This window comes from Coregonus lavaretus (assembly GCF_964263955.1).
Source record: "Coregonus lavaretus genome assembly, contig: HAP1_SCAFFOLD_941, whole genome shotgun sequence".
Classification (NCBI taxonomy): domain Eukaryota; kingdom Metazoa; phylum Chordata; class Actinopteri; order Salmoniformes; family Salmonidae; genus Coregonus; species Coregonus lavaretus.
The window spans coordinates 170,738-187,339 of NW_028164445.1; the positions used below are offsets into that span (position 1 = coordinate 170,738).

Consider the following 16,602-nt stretch of genomic DNA (forward strand, 5'->3'; position numbering starts at 1 on the left):
ATACCAGAAAACTGTAACCAAATTATAGACTTTAATAAACTGCAAACTGACTTTCGGTACTAAAAGTCTGAAATAATCGTCCAATTCAAACCAGCAAGTCATCAAACAGCATCCACTGGCTTTGTCCAAACCAACTGCATGTGTTTTGTTTGAGCAGTTATTACACCTGCCCAATTTTATAATAGACTAGTACCAAAGACAGTACAGTATGAAGATAGGCAGAAACTGCTTCTCCAATATAAATCCCCGATAACGCATGTAGGCGAAGTCATGGCAACGTTGGCTCGCTAAACTCATGCGCAGAAATACGTCATTGTGTCTAATGGTCGTCTCACGCTGTACTGCACATGTGCAGACCGTCATGTCAAAGGCACTCTTTTGATATAAAGTTGTTTTTGACAAAAATGAAAACGTGTCAGTGTGTCACTTTCACGAGGTTGTAGTAATACCATGTTCAACTACTTAAGACGATGTCTCGACTCCAGGTTGTGCCTTTAGATTTCGAGAAAATGTACAACAAATGAATATTTTTTTACTTCTCTCATTGACTTCATAAACCCCAAACCCCGGTCTTGTCTGCTTGGCCTGTTTCGCAAGCGTTCCCAGATGTTGCGCCTCTGGGTTTAGAAACTATTTGCTAATACTAACCCTTGAAAAAATATCCCGCCCCACGGAAGAATCACTATGGTGACGAGAGTGTTTGGTGGATGTTCTATCAGTGAAACAAAAGGTACGTTCAGTTTTCAACCTTGAAAAGCACCCACATCATGCAACGAATAAAAACGTGTGTTGTTTATGAGCTAACGTTACCAAATCGAAATAAAACAACTGTTTGATTAAGTTTGATAACAAGCTAGCTAACGACGTTAGCTGTTTTTCTTTGCTAGCTGTTTCTCTCTGCTAGCTGCTAGCTTCCACTCTTTCTTGCTAACCCGTCCCTAGCTAGTTTGCTTACTTTCCTGTGTCAACCACAGTAGCTGCACATGCACAAAGTTGGCTTGCTAGCTTTGTGTCATTTGGTTCTTTTCATTATCATATGGACAACATTGCATCTTTGAAATGCAAGCGTTTAACGTTACATATCTGATGTGATATGAATTGTGATATTGTTTGCTATCTTCTTCAGCCCTGTTTTTAATGGAGAAGTGATGGAAGTGGCACACTCTGCATCAGAGACATTCACAGACAGTCAAAGGAAGAAGACCCCTCTTCCCCTGTGCCAACTGGTGGAGGACACAAAAATAAGTCCCTCTAATGTCCCTCATTTTATTTTTATTTTATTTTTATTTCACCTTTATTTAACCAGGTAAACCAGTTGAGAACAAGTTCTCATTTACAACTGCGACCTGGCCAAGATAAAGCAAAGCAGTGCGATAAAAACAACAACACAGAGTTACATATGGGGTAAAACAAAACAAAAATCAAAAATACAACAGAAATACAATTAATATACAGTGTGCAAATTTAGCAAGTTATGGAGGTAAGGCAATAAAATAGGCTATAGTGCAAAATAATTACAATTTAGTATTAACACTGGAATGATGTGCAAGAGATGATGTGCAAATAGAGATACTGGGGTACAGATGAGCAAAATAAATAACAATATAGGGATGAGGTAGTTGGGCGGGCTAATTTCAGATGGGCTGTGTACAGGTGCAGTGATCGGTAAGGTGCTCTGACAACTGATGCTTAAAGTTAGTGAGGGAGATAAGTGTCTCCAGCTTCAGAGATTTTTGCAATTTGTTCCAGTCATTGGCAGCAGAGAACTGGAAGGAATTGCGGCCAAAGGAGGTGTTGGCTTTGGGGATGACCAGTGAGATATACCCGCTGGAGCGCAGACTACGGGTGGGTGTTGCTATGATGACCAATGAGCTAAGATAAGGCGGGGATTTGCCTAGCAGTGATTTATAGATGGCCTGGAGCCAGTGGGTTTGGCGACGAATATGTAGTGAGGACCAGCCAACAAGAGCGTACAGGTCACAGTGGTGGGTATTATATGGGGCTTTGGAGACAAAACGGATGGCACTGTGATAGACAACATCCAATTTGCTGAGTAGAGTGTTGGAGGCTATTTTGTAAATGACATCGGCGAAGTCAAGGATCGGTATGATAGTCAGTTTTACGAGGGCATGTTTGGCAGCATGAGTGAAGGAGGCTTTGTTGCGAAATAGGAAACCGATTCTAGATTTAACTTTGGATTGGAGATTCTTAATGTGAGTCTGGAAGGAGAGTTTACAGTCTAACCAGACACCTAGATATTTGTAGTTGTCCACGTACTCTAGGTCAGACCCGTCTAGAGTAGTGATTCTAGTCGGGTGGGCGGGTGACCCGTAGGACCCTTACACTTAAACAATTTGATACATCTCAGTCATATATTTAACAGGCTATATTCAGTCAAGAATAATATGTTTATTGTAGTAGAGCGCTAGGGCTAGAACTATAATATGCATGCTCATGATGCTATCTGAGTTACCGTAGCCTACATTATGCAGTGTGTGATTCCTCAGGCGTTTGATAATATTTTCCACTTGTTTTGGGTTTTAATATTTACTTCATTTAGCAAATGCTCTTATCAAGAGCGACTTACAGTAGTGAGTGCATACATGTTCATACTTTTCCCCCATACTGGTCCCCCATGGGAATCAAACCCACAACCCTGGCATTGCAAGCGTCATGCTCTACCAATTGAGCCACACGGGACTAAGCAGATGGTGAAGACATCTCATTTATATTATACTTTCCAGAAACCTATACCAAACTCAAGAGCAACAGTGCAATCCATGCAGAACCCTCAGCACTTCACTTCAGTGGGTTTAAACTGGGGAAGGATTATCAGAGGACCTTGGTGAGTGAAGCAAAGAGTGTTGACTGTTCCAAGAGAACAAAAGACAAAGCACTGACTTTAGATGGATTGTGCCGATATATGCACTTCATGTACCAGTACATTCTTATACAAGGCGTCATGTAATTCATCTTTGTTTTAATCTTCCTCAGAAACTTATCAACATATCATCTGAAGTGATCAACATTCACATTATCCCCACCCAAACAAAGCACTTCCAAACGAAATATTTAAAAAAGGTGTTTGTTTATTACTATTTGATGTCATGTTATGCATTCCGTCTATGATCTTTGATTCGTATGCGTGTCAGTGTTGATGGTTAATTCCTCCATTTTGATATTCTATGCAGTATCGTCTTGTCCCCGGACTGTCCTACACAGTGAAAGTACACTTCTGTCCTAAAAAATGGCGCTACTTCTACGACTGTATTCGGGTTCATTGCAAGGTTGGAATCCAGTGCTATGTTAATTTCTAATCAAGTTCGCATGCCGTCATGCCTGACAGTGATCTCTTCAACTTCTACTTCTAATCTATTCAACTGTCCATCAAAAGAGGGATTTGCTGTGTTTATCCATCACATGTTGTTTGTTGTCAACGTTTCTCTCCATAGTTGCTGCATGGTAAGCCTGGTCCCAGATCAGTTTGTGCTGTCTTGCAAACTTCTAAGGTCATTGTCACTCCATGGCAAACTGATCTGGAACCAGTCTACTTACTGCTAGGAGGTTCCCTCCTGCTTAGAACTCCAGGAAATGAATGCATCAGGGAGCATTGTTATTCTCTCTCAATCTCTCTCCAGCGGGAAGAGAATTTACAGGTTCCAGTCCATGCCTACCCCATCATCGATGACTTGCACATCCCAACACACATCACCATACCAGCTGTCCCACTGGGCCAAAGGTGAGGTGAAGTGGACAATCGTGTCTCACTGTGCATCTTTGCCCTTTGAATAGTCTTTAAACCCACCAATGAACCTTCATAAAAGGATTGTACATGAGTTGCATGGCCACTCAAATCCCTTACAGAAAAAACACATAATTTCACATGTGAAATCATGTGTTTTTGGAACACTTCACATATGATCACGTTTCCACACGTGTAGTTTAATTTTATCACATGTTACTTTAAATGTTGTCGCAAGTTATCACATTAACTTCACATAAGATCACATATGATCACATGAAAACATGTGTTTTTGGAACACTTCACATGTGAAATTCACATGTTCTTTCCGTAAGGGATAGGCTACAGCTACAGCCTAGTCTGCTAAGTAGTTGCTAAGTGCCCCAGTTTCTGAATTAGCCTGCCAGATAAACATGATGATTGGCAACAAAGGCTTGTTTGAGGAATAAACTCAGTGTGTTATTATGGTCATGTAACGCATCATAAACATTGGTTTTTAATAATCTCTGTTGACACTAACGATGCGGTGAGCAGTCGCTAGGTGAGCAGTCGCAGTCGCAGTATGCTAGGGTCAGTAGTATTTGTCTTGCATGTTCAACAATCTTCAGTCAAAACAATACACTTGGAAAGAGAATACTTTTAAAAAAATCCAAATATAAACATATGTAAGGCCATAGAGATACAATATAATAATTATTTACATTTTACAGATTGTGACACAATCCACTTTCCACAATTTTTTATAGGAGGGCATTTTTATCTCTTGATAAAAATGATTGTCTTTTGAACTGAGTGGCTGGCTGAATTTGATTTAGCTTTACATTTTATTGTAGGTCTCAATGAACATGTAGGCTGTTGTCCTTTCTCTCTGGGGCTGTGTGATATACAGTACCAGTCAAAAGTGTGGACACACCTACTCATTCAAGGGTTTTTCTTTATTTGTAAAAAAAAATTACATTGTAGAATAATAGTGAAGACATCAAAACTATGAAATAACACATATGGAATCATGTAGTAACCAAAAAAGTGATAAACAAATCAAAATATATTTTATATTTAAGATTCTTAAAATAGCCACCCTTTGCCTTGATGACAGCTTTATACACTCTTGGCATTCTCTCAACCAGCTTCACCTGGAATGCTTTTCCAACAGTCTTGAAAGAGTTCCCACATATGCTGAGCACTTGTTGGCTGCTTTTCCTTCACTCTGCCGTCCGACTCATCCCAAACCATCTCAATTGGGTTGAGGTCGGGGGATTGTGGAGGCCAGGTCATCTGATGCAGCACTCCATCACTCTCCTTCTTGGTAAAATAGCCCTTACACAGCCTGGAGGTGGGTTGGGTCATTGTCCTGTTGAAAAACAAATGATAGTCCCACTAAGCCCAAACCAGATGGGATGGCGTATCGCTGCAGAATGCTGTGGTAGCCATGCTGGTTAAGTGTGCCTTGAATTCTAAATAAATCACAGAAAGTGTCACCAGCAAAGCACCATAACACCTCCTCCTCCATGCTTTACGGTGGGAACTACACATGCGGAGATCATCCGTTCACCAACACCGCGTATCACAAAGACACGGCGGTTTGAACCAAAAATCTCCAATTTGGACTCCAGATCAAAGGACAGATTTCCACCGGTCTAATGTCCATTGCTCGTGTTTCTAGGCCCAAGCAGGTCTCTTATTATTATTGGTGTCCTTTAGTAGTGGTTTCTTTGCAGCAATTCAACCATGAAGGCCTGATTCACACAGTCTCCTCTGAACAGTTGACGTTTAGATGTGTCTGTTACTTGAACTCTGTGAATCATTTATTTGGGTTGCAATTTCTGAGGCTGTTAACTCTAATGAACTTATCCTCTACAGCAGAGGTAACTCTGGGTCTTCTATTCCTGTGGTGGTCCTCATGAGAACCAGTTTCAACGTTCTTGAAATGTTCCGTATTGACTGACCTTCATGTCTTAAAGTAATGATGGACTGTCGTTTCTCTTTGCTTATTTGAGCTGTTCTTGCCATAATATGGACTTGGTCTTTTATCAAATAGGGCTATCTTCTGTATACTCCCCCTACCTTGGCACAACACAACTGATTGGCTCAAACTCATTAAGAAGGAAATAAATTCCACAAATTAACTTTTAACAAGGCACACCTGTTAATTGAAATGCATTCCAGGTGACTACCTCATGAAGCTGGTTGAAAGAATGCCAAGAGTGTGCAAAGCTGTCATCAAGGCAAACGATGGCTATTTGAAGAATCTCAAATATAAAATATATTTTGATTTGTTTAACACTTCTTTGGTTACTACATGTTTCCATATGTGTTATTTCATAGTTTTGATGTCTTCACTATTATTCTACAATGTAAAAAAATAAAGAATAACCCTTGAATGAGTAGATGTGTCCAAACTTTGACTGGTGGTGTATATGCCTGTTATCTTTGACCTTTGACCTGTCTTTGACCTTCCAGTGTCAGCCATGTGATCCCTCTGAGCTGCAGCTGTCCCATTGACTTTGAGTTCCAGGTGTACATCATCCAGCCACACAAGGCCTTCTCGGTCCAGCCCCTGTCAGGTAACTCCAATCAGCAGACTTGGTAGCACTTTACATTAGGCCACTGAATAAAGTAGTAATCACACAGTCCTTAACAAGATAGCAACAACATCCTACCTGCTCACTCAGACAGACAGTGAGGAAAACCCCTGTATTATTCTATCTACAGTAGGTATATATTATTTGATTAATGTATTAAGCCTGTGAGTCTATTTGCCAGATATGTATCAATTTATTTTTTTATATTTGATGGTAGGATAATTTCTGGTTCACAATAAGGTTCCAGCTATGTTTTTGTGTTAGTTCCTTGAGGTGATTAGTTAAAACTTTGAACCACATAAAACATTTTTTGCTGGCTCCCAGAGACCCAGACTCACCTGTATAAACTCACGTAATATTATTAGCTGATTACCTAGCCCTGACCTGTGATTCCTCAACATCACCATCATGTCTTGTGTCTGAATTACTGTGGAAAGATGCTCATAGTCTGCAACTGCCACCTCGACACAAAGCAGTCAGGGACTCAGTGCATCTAGCACAGGGGGGAGCTGTGTTGTTTTGTCTCTGGCATGGATGGTGATGCTTTCCAGGCAATGCGTGATGATGGATTTCCGGGGTTACGCAAATAGCCTAGTACTCAGACTGGGTAGAGATGTCTGAAAAAGTATCTCTCTATGTTTCCCATGGTTTGAGGGTATTGAAGTGTTGAGTTTAGGTAGGCCTACGTATTGTTTTCCTTTAACAAATGCGTTACATTCAAGACCGGTATAATCCTTTGTTTGTGTGTGATTCTAGGAGTGATTCCAGCCAATGGGAAGGTGGAGGTGACCGTCACATTCAGGCCGTTCCAGTATGACACGTCCCAGGTCACTCTACAAGTGGTCATCTCCCAGTTCAATTCCAAACCCTACGTCTGCACCCTCAGCGGGTCCTCCTCGCCCCACCTGCCTCTCAGGTATCTCAGATCCATTTTGAAATGTTACAGGTTAATTCATCAAACATTATATTGAATTATGTCACTTTTACCAGGTCATAGTTACAATGACAAGACTGGTATATATACCAGTCTTTTATATATATATATATATATATATATATATATATATATATATATATATATATATATGGTCAGCAAAGTTCCTGTTTTCTTGGTTTGTATCACGTTATTGCTTGTTATTTGGTGTCATTGTGAGTTCCATCAATTAATGCACTGAGCCAAATATATTTATTTTACTGATAAGAATGGAAACGTGATTGTTAAGTGGTTACGCACATTTCATAGAGCAACTGCTGAGAGAGAGACCAAGTGCTGCACATGTACTGTATTGAAACTCTCCATCTGCAAACTTTGAAAATGGAAATTGTACAAACATTTAGAGAGATAAAAATGAACCCTTGCAGTGAAGAACCATACAAGTGCATACTGTTCCATTTTCTTATAATCAAATATTTATCTGTTTTTAAGTGTGTATATACCACATTAGGATTTTTACGGTTGATAGATACTTGAATCATTTTTTTTTCTAAATGTTTTATAATGATGCATTCTGTGTATCTACATTTTTCAAAAAATGCACATATGTGGTTCTTCTGCACGATTCAAATGATGATGATACCCTTCTGTTCCATTGATTTCTGTTCATGGCTAACTTCTTTGTTTAGTCTTGGGCTACAGACTCAAAACCACACACAGTCACTTATACTGATAAACAGGTTGTTCTTGTTTCGAGTCTGTATATAAAATATAATTTTTGATTCAGTTCCCATGAGAAAATGGGTGTACTCCATCACTGACAGTGGATGAGTTTTACTCCCCTGTGTTATGACTGAAATAAGTTAATGATTCATCAAGCAAGGGAACTGCAGTCATACCAAAATGCATTGGTATCCAATCCATTCAATGTGTGTGCTTTGGATCAAATATTCCCATGTTTACTTCTCCCTGGACCCGCAATAAAAGTTTATTATTGAAATTTTACTGCAGTGGGCTAAATCAGGGTCACGCAGAGTGTTTCTTGGTAGTCTTAAACAAATCTACTTTGAAACAAAAGTATACACCTCACACACATGGTTATGGGCTTTAAAAAAAGAAGACACCTGTACCATGTCAGATATATAGTTGAATTGTATTACATTTTGAGTTTGCATCCCAATATTACACATCACAGAAGACTGAAATATTACAAAACCGTTTGACAGAGAAACACATGATTTTCCACTGGCTTTTTGAAATAATGTTGTGAATTGTGAAATTATAAAAAAAAATATTAATAACATTCCACCGATGAGGCCACTAGAGGGCAATTTGGTCATTTGACTGCAGGAAACATGCTACATACATTTATTGGTGTTGTTTCTGACCCAGTCAACAGGAGAAAGACATGGGACATGCAAGAGAAGTTCTGTTTGTTGACAGTCGAGGGCCTCCACCTGTCTCCTTGATACAGCCTCTGACCAAAACCAAGCAGAGGTCAATGCGGACACCTGAAAAGTCAAAGGTAATGCAAGCATTTAACTCCTGCTGTACTTACCAAGGGTGCATTTCCAGAAAGCCTTCTAGCTAACATCACACCTTATTTATCTTGAAAACCCAGCTGCACAGAGATAGAGTCATGCTAGAAATAAACTACAATGGTAGCTACAAGGCTTTTAAGAAACTCACTCCAGTTCATTTAGCAGACATTTAGCAGACCATTTAGCAGACTAAGCGTATTGCAACGCTTCACTGGATCAATCTGAAACTTTGCATACACACTGCTGCCATCTAGTGGCCAACATCTAAATTGCGCCTAAACAGCATTATTATATTGTGGCCTTTCTCTTGCATTTCAAAGATGATGGAACAAAAGAATATATAGAAAACACATGATTTTTTGTTTGTATTATCTTTTACCAGATCTAATGTGTTATATTCTCCTACATTCATTTCACATTTTCACAAACTTCAAAGTGTTTCCTTTAAAATGGTATCAAGAATATGCATATCCTTGCTTCAGGTCCTGAGCTACAGGCATTTAGATTTGGGTATGTCATTTTAGGCAAAATAAAGTGTACGATCCTTAAGAGGTTAATGATATATACCCATTTGATTCTTGAAGAATATAATTATAAATGCCTCATGATCTTAATTCAACTGTCATATGTACCCCATCAGAACCCAAAATAGAAGCTTGTTTGACTCCAATGTGTGTAAACAATGTAAATGTAATGAAAACAACACTGTATAACCTTAAAACATGGTTAAAACTGTAATTTTGATATCATGGATGGCCAGCTCTGTCTGAATTTGAGAGTGGTTATATTTCTCCAGGCCCATCCCTTAGTTTTTTACCAAAAGAGAGGTGGGGTGTCCGCTTTGTTATTGTTTCAATTAAGGATTCTAGCTTTAAAAGGTCTCGGTATAATGTTTTCTCCAATACATTCTGAGAACATTAAAAGGGATTCAATTTATACTGTACCTTCCAGCTTTTTTGCTTTGATAACAGGTTTTGCTCTTTAAAGTTGTTCTCACCTGACTGTCTCCATGTTGATTATGTTGTTAAGGCTGATGCAGACGGGTTTTACGTGGGCGATGATTATGGATATTTCCACTGGAATGAAGAACATGGCCGTTGGGGTAAGCATTTCACACCTCTGTTGGGTCTTGGTTTAATCATTGTATTACCATTCCTTTATGGAAATGAGAGGATCAAGCTTCTGCTCTCATTCATTTTACAGAGAGGTGGACCCTAAACAACAACGAGTACAACTATGAGTATGCGTACAAGTATGACCAGGATCAACCTGGTCAAGGGGCCAAATGGGAAATAGAGGCTGGTTCTTCTCAGATTGTCGATGCTCCTGCCCATCTCCCCCTCCCTACTTCCTCTGATCTCCCTCAGCAGAGCCCACAGGAGCAGCCTGGATTCCTCGCAGCATCCCCTTGGCCTCTTGCAAAGTAAGCACTTTGTTCGTTAACACAGCATTGACATCTGCACAGCTACACAATCCACCAGATACATTCATTTTGGGATTTGGAGTGCTATGATTACACTGCCTTTACAGTGAAGTTGATTGAGATGTTGGACCAATGTAATGGAGTTTCAGATTACCTGGATTACCCAGAGTACCTAGATTGAGTTCAGATCTGAAATATAAAGACTGTTTCGTATCCACGGTATGAAGCCTCTTTCCACACATTCTAAACAACCTGGTGTGTTTCCTCTCCTGTAGCGTTGGGACTCTTGAGGAGATGATTGAGATTGCATGGCAGAAGTGTCAGGAGTTTCTGGACTAAACTTCTCTTTCTATACCACTATCTATAGCTCATCTCTCCACCAGTGAAGCCCATCGTGGCTGAGCTGCCCATCTCTCCACCAGTGAAGCCCATCGTGGCTGAGCTGCCCATCTCTCCACCAGTGAAGCCCATCATGGTTGAGCTTCCCATCTCTCCACCAGTGAAGCCCATTGTGGTTGAGCTGCCCATCTCTCCACCAGTGAAGCCCATCGTGGCTGAGCTGCCCATCTCTCCACCAGTGAAGCCCATCATGGTTGAGCTTCCCATCTCTCCACCAGTGAAGCCCATCGTGGCTGAGCTGCCCATCTCTCCACCAGTGAAGCCCATCATGGTTGAGCTTCCCATCTCTCCACCAGTGAAGCCCATCATGGTTGCGCTTCCCATCTCTCCACCAGTGGAGCCCATCGTGGCTGAGCTGCCCATCTCTCCACTAGTGAAGCCTGTCATGTTTGAGTTGCCCATCTCTTCACCAGTGGAGCCTGTCATGTTTGAGCTGCCCATCTCTTCACCAGTGGAGCCCATAGTGGTTGAACGGCCCATCTCTCCACTAGTGAAGCCTGTCATGTTTGAGCTTCCCATCTCTTCACCAGTGAAGCCTGTCATGTTTGAGCTGCCCATCACTTCACCAGTGGAGCCCATCATGGTTGAACGGCCCATCTCTCCAGTGGTAGCTGAGTCTCTTCAGAGATTTGAGGTAGGCTACTCACTCCAAACTGTCCCTTTTAATTTGTAAATCATAGTCCTATTTTAACTGCAATCAGCAATTCTCATGTTTATATTGCTTGTTTATGTCCTTTCCCGGTTTGCCCCACTACCGCAGAAAAATAATCAGCTCAAGGGTCTGAAACAGCAACATAAAAAAAGACAAAAAGACATGGAAACTTCAGTTCCACAGACCAAAACTACTCCACCTCCTCCCTGCCTATCGGATTATTTCCCTTCACCTACACCACAGAGATGCCAAAGGGCCCAGGATTTCTTCAATTCACCTCCACCACAGGGATGCCAATGGCCAAAGGATTTCTTCAATTCACCTCCACCACAGGGATGCCAAAGGGCCCAGGATTTCTTCAATTCACCTCCACCACAGGGTTGCCAAAGGGCCCAGAATTTATTCGATTCACCTCCACCACAGGGTTGCCAAAGGGCCCAGAATGTCTTCCATTCACCTCCACCACAGGGTTTCCAAAGAGCCCAAAATGGCGTTAACCCATATTCAATGAAAGCAGGTGATTATGCTTTAGCTAGCTCACATTTCACACACACACACACAGAGAGAGAGAGAGAGAGAGAGAGAGAGAGAGAGAGAGAGAGAGAATTGTCAGCTAGTCATATACCTTATATAACACTGATTTCCATTCGTAACAGGTGCTCCAATTAGCAAATATCCAGGTACAACTACCAAAGCTGGGCCTGGAATATCAGACACTGCCCTGGCTCACATGCTCAGACCTCTCTCACCGATGTGTGTGCCGGAAGGTAAGTGACCTTTTGGATAGTAAATATCCTCTCTACTCTTGTAATAAGCCTGATTGGGCTGGTGAGCAAAATAATGTCCACCATTGACTACTTTATATCCTAACGGGGTTCAGACTTCAATTAATGTTTTTTTTCTCTAGCACAGGGTTTAAATTTAGTTAACAATTGATTAAGACTCTCCTGAATTGTGTTCAGATGATGGTGAATGGGACTCTGGTTGGGATCACATGTCCACCCCTGGGACTTCTACATGTGTTGACTCTTCCCCTAGACATTTTAAGGCTTTTTTAGGTACTACATGATTTAATCCAGCTCACCTTTTTGCCACAACAATCCAAATTAATCTATTTTAGTCAATGTAATTCTGAGGTTGATATAAGTGCACCTTTTCAACAGTAAACTATGTTTGTGGTAAGGGATGTCATTAATTTTCTCTTTCTCACATAGGCTATTTTGCCAGAAAAAAAGGATGCAGTGGAGCATAGCATACTTAGAAAAAATAAATAAACTCAAGCATCTTGTGCTTATAATACTTCTTATAAAATCCAATGAGACAAAGTATGCTTATGCCTGTTATTTATTCATTGTAACTACAGTAGATGTTAAACCAGCACTCCCACACTATCAGTCCATTGGATACCAAATTTACCAAAATGATGTGTGAATCCGTAGCCAGTTTAAATGTTTGTATTTCTGTGATATTGGTAGGTTTTTCTAAGAGGAATAAACCCACACAAATAAGGTGATGGACATCCCATATCAAGATTACATTGCCCACATAATTGATGTCCTGCTTTTCCCACCATTGCATGTGAAAACATAATCTCTCTATCTCAGACACGAAAAGAATGATTCAACCTAACACTATCAGAGTCCCATTGTTGATAGACTAACACGTGGAGGACGTGAGCTGATGCTGGCTGCTGGCACAATGTCAGATCCAGACATATCCCTTAGGAGGTGGGTGGACTTGAGCTATCATTTCATCAGCAACAGGCCTGGCTATCTCCAAGACAGATTCAATCTCATGTTATCACTTTAGCTATCTGGATTATCTCGCTAATCTCGAAATCCAAAATGATATAGTAACAGGTCACTGAAAACGTACACATAAAGAGATTAGTGGTCATCAAAGTATGTAGGTTTGCATTAGATTAATTTCAAGTCCAGATCAAACAGTTCCTCAAAGAGAAGGACAACATGACATGGTTGACCCACATCAGAGTAACTGCATAACTCAAGGCGATGTAGAGTTTCTGAGTGGCCAAAGACATGGCAAGCTGTTGTGTTTGAAAAGGAAAGGAATCTCCGGTACACTGGTTCTCGTACGATCCACAATGTGTATAATGGATCTCAAAACTCCCCTCTGTTTTCTATATATAGCATCCATTACATTTCAATCAATCAAAGAAATACACCACACCAATCACATAAGAATACAAGTAAAATGTATGAGCTTTTATCTGAGGATCAATTGTATATTAAGTTGGACCTGTTTCATTTAGCACAAGTGAAACCAAACTCTTATCTGTGCTCCATCCAGTTCAGTAGAAACACATTTGTTTCCATCAACAAAGGATAAATGCTTACTGCCTCATTACTCACATGGCTGCTGATGTGACCTTTCCCAGGGATTTGTACAATACACCTTTGGGCGATAACAAAACAAGGGAAAGAGGACGGGATGGTGCACCACTATCCATGCTATGGAGGTCATTGCAATGAACTGCTGCCCTGTGATAGAGTCATTAGGTAAAATTATATAAGGTATATGACTAGCTGACCTCTCTCTCTCTCTCTCTCTCTCTCTCTCTCTCTCTCTCTCTCTCTCTCTCTCTCTCTCTCTCTCTCTCTCTCTCTCTCTCTCTCTCTCTCTCTCTCTCTCTCTCTCTCTCTCTCTCTCTCTCTCTCTCTCTCTCTCTCTCTCTCTCTCTCTCTCTCTCTCTCTCTCTCTGTGTGTGTGAAATGTGAGCTAGCTAAAGCATAATCACCTGCTTTCATTGAATATGGGTTAACTCCATTTTGGGCCCTTTGGCATCTTTGTGGTGTAGGTGAAGGGAAATAATCTGATAGGCAGAGAGGAGGTGGAGTAGGTCTAGCCTGTGGAACTGAAGTTTCTATGTCTTTCTGTCTTTTTTTATGTCGCTGTGTTAGATCCCTCAGTGGCTTATTTTTCCGCGGTGGTGGGGCAAACTGGGAAAGGACATAAACAAATCAAATAAAATCTATTAATTGTATTTGTCAAATGCACCGAATACAACAGGTGTTGACCTCACCGTGAAATGCTTGCTCACAAGCCCTGAACCAACAATTACGTTTTAAGAAAATAAGTGTTAAGAAAATATTTACTAAATAAGCTAAAGTAAAAAAACAACAACATATAAACGTGAGAATTGCTGATTGCAGTTAAAATACGACCGTGATGTACAAATTAAAAGGGACAGTTTGGAGTGAGTAGCCTACGTCAAATCTCTGAAGAGACTCAGCTACCACTGGAGAGATGGGCCGTTCAACCACGATGGGCTCCACTGGATGTGGAGGGAAGAAATCCTGTGCGCCTTGGCATCCCTGTGGTGGAGGTGAATTGAAGAAATCCTGTGCCCCTTGGCTTCCCTGTGGTGGAGGTGAATTGAAGAAATCCTGTACCCTTTGGCATCCCTGTGGTGGAGGTGAATTAAAGAAATCCTGTGCCCCTTGGCTTCCCTGTGGTGGATGTGAATTAAAGCAATCCTGTGCCCTTTGGCATCCCTGTGGTGGAGGTGAATTGAAGAAATCCTGTGCCCCTTGGCCTCCCTGTGGTGGAGGGAAATAATCCGATAGGCAGGGAGGAGGTGGAGTAGTTTTGGTCTGTGGAACTGAAGTTTCCATGTCTTTTTGTCTTTTTTTATGTTGCTGTTTCAGACCTTTCAGCTGCTTATTTTTCTGCGGTAGTGGGGAAAACTGGGAAAGGACATAAACAAGCAATATAAACATTTGAATTGCTAATTGCAGTTAAAATAGGACTATGATTTACAAATTAAAAGGGACAGTTTGGAGTGAGTAGCCTACCTCAAATCTCTGAAGAGACTCAGCTACCACTGGAGGGATGGGCCGTTCAACCATGACAGGCTTCACTGGTGGAGAGATGGGCCGTTCAACCACGATGGGCTTCACTGGTGGAGAGATGGGCAGCTCAGCCACGATGGGCTTCACTGGAGGTGGAGGGAAGAAATCCTGGGTCCTTTGGCATCTCTGTGGTGTAGGTGAAGGGAAATAATCCGATAGGCTGGGAGGAGGAAGAGTAGGTCTGGCCTGTGGAACTGAAGTTTCCATGTCTTTCTGTCTTTTTTTATGTCGCTGTGTTAGATCCTTCAGTGGCTTATTTTTCCGTGGTGGTGGGGCAAACTGGGAAAAGACATAAACAAATCAAATCAAATCTAATTGTATTTGTCAAATGCACCGAATACAACAGGTGTTGACCTTACCGTGAAATGCTTGCTCACAAGCCCTGAACCAACGATTACGTTTTAAGAAAATAAGTGTTAAGAAAATATTTACTAAATAAGCTAAAGTAAAAAAAACAAAAAAACAACAACATATAAACGTGAGAATTGCTGATTGCAGTTAAAATACGACCGTGATGTAAAAATTAAAAAGGGACAGTTTGGAGTGAGTAGCCTACCTCAAATCTCTGAAGAGACTCAGCTACCACTGGAGAGATGGGCAGCTCAACCACTATGGGCTCCACTGGTGGAGAGATCGGAAGTTCAACCACGATGGGCTCCACTGGATGTGGAGGGAAGAAATCCTGTGCGCCTTGGCATCCCTGTGGTGGAGGTGAATTGAAGAAATCCTGTGCCCCTTGGCTTCCCTGTGGTGGAGGTGAATTGAAGAAATCCTGTACCCTTTGGCATCCCTGTGGTGGAGGTGAATTAAATAAATTCTGTGCCCCTTGGCATCCCTGTGGTGGAGGTGAATTAAAGCAAACCTGTGCCCTTTGGCATCCCTGTGGTGGAGGTGAATTGAAGAAATCCTGTGCCCTTTGGCATCCCTGTGGTGGAGGTGAATTGAAGAAATCCTGTGCCCCTTGGCCTCCCTGTGGTGGAGGGAAATAATCCGATAGGCAGGGAGGAGGTGGAGTAGTTTTGGTCTGTGGAACTGAAGTTTCCATGTCTTTTTGTCTTTTTTTATGTTGCTGTTTCAGACCCTTCAGCAGACCCTTCAGCTCAAACATGACAGGCTTCATAATTGGAGAGATGGGCAGCTCAGCCACGATGGGCTTCACTGGTGGAGAGATGGGAAGCTCAAACATGACAGGCTTCACTAGTGGAGAGATGGGCAGCTCAGCCACGATGGGCTTCACTGGTGGAGAGATGGGAAGCTCAACCATGATGGGCTTCACTGGTGGAGAGATGGGCAGCTCAACCATGATTGGCTTCACTGGTGGAGAGATGGGCAGCTCAGCCACGATGGGCTTCACTGGTGGAGAGATGGGAAGCTCAAACATGACAGGCTTCACTAGTGGAGAGATGGGCAGCTCAGCCACGCTGGGCTTCACTGGTGGAGAGATGGGAAGCTCAACC

General features: G+C 41.6%; 1 protein-coding gene across 1 annotated transcript; it reads right to left on the bottom strand.

Moving 5' to 3' along the window:
- Nucleotides 1-14,330: 14,330 nt before the first annotated feature.
- LOC311117021 (uncharacterized protein) lies at nt 14,331-16,265 on the bottom strand (the record flags this gene model as incomplete). Its single annotated transcript, XM_084192021.1, has 6 exons — nt 14,331-14,339; nt 14,504-14,608; nt 14,822-14,944; nt 15,089-15,424; nt 15,702-15,805; nt 16,226-16,265. 6 exons carry the CDS (start codon nt 16,263-16,265, stop codon nt 14,331-14,333), a joined length of 717 nt encoding a protein of 238 aa, XP_084048147.1.
- Nucleotides 16,266-16,602: the final 337 nt, after the last annotated feature.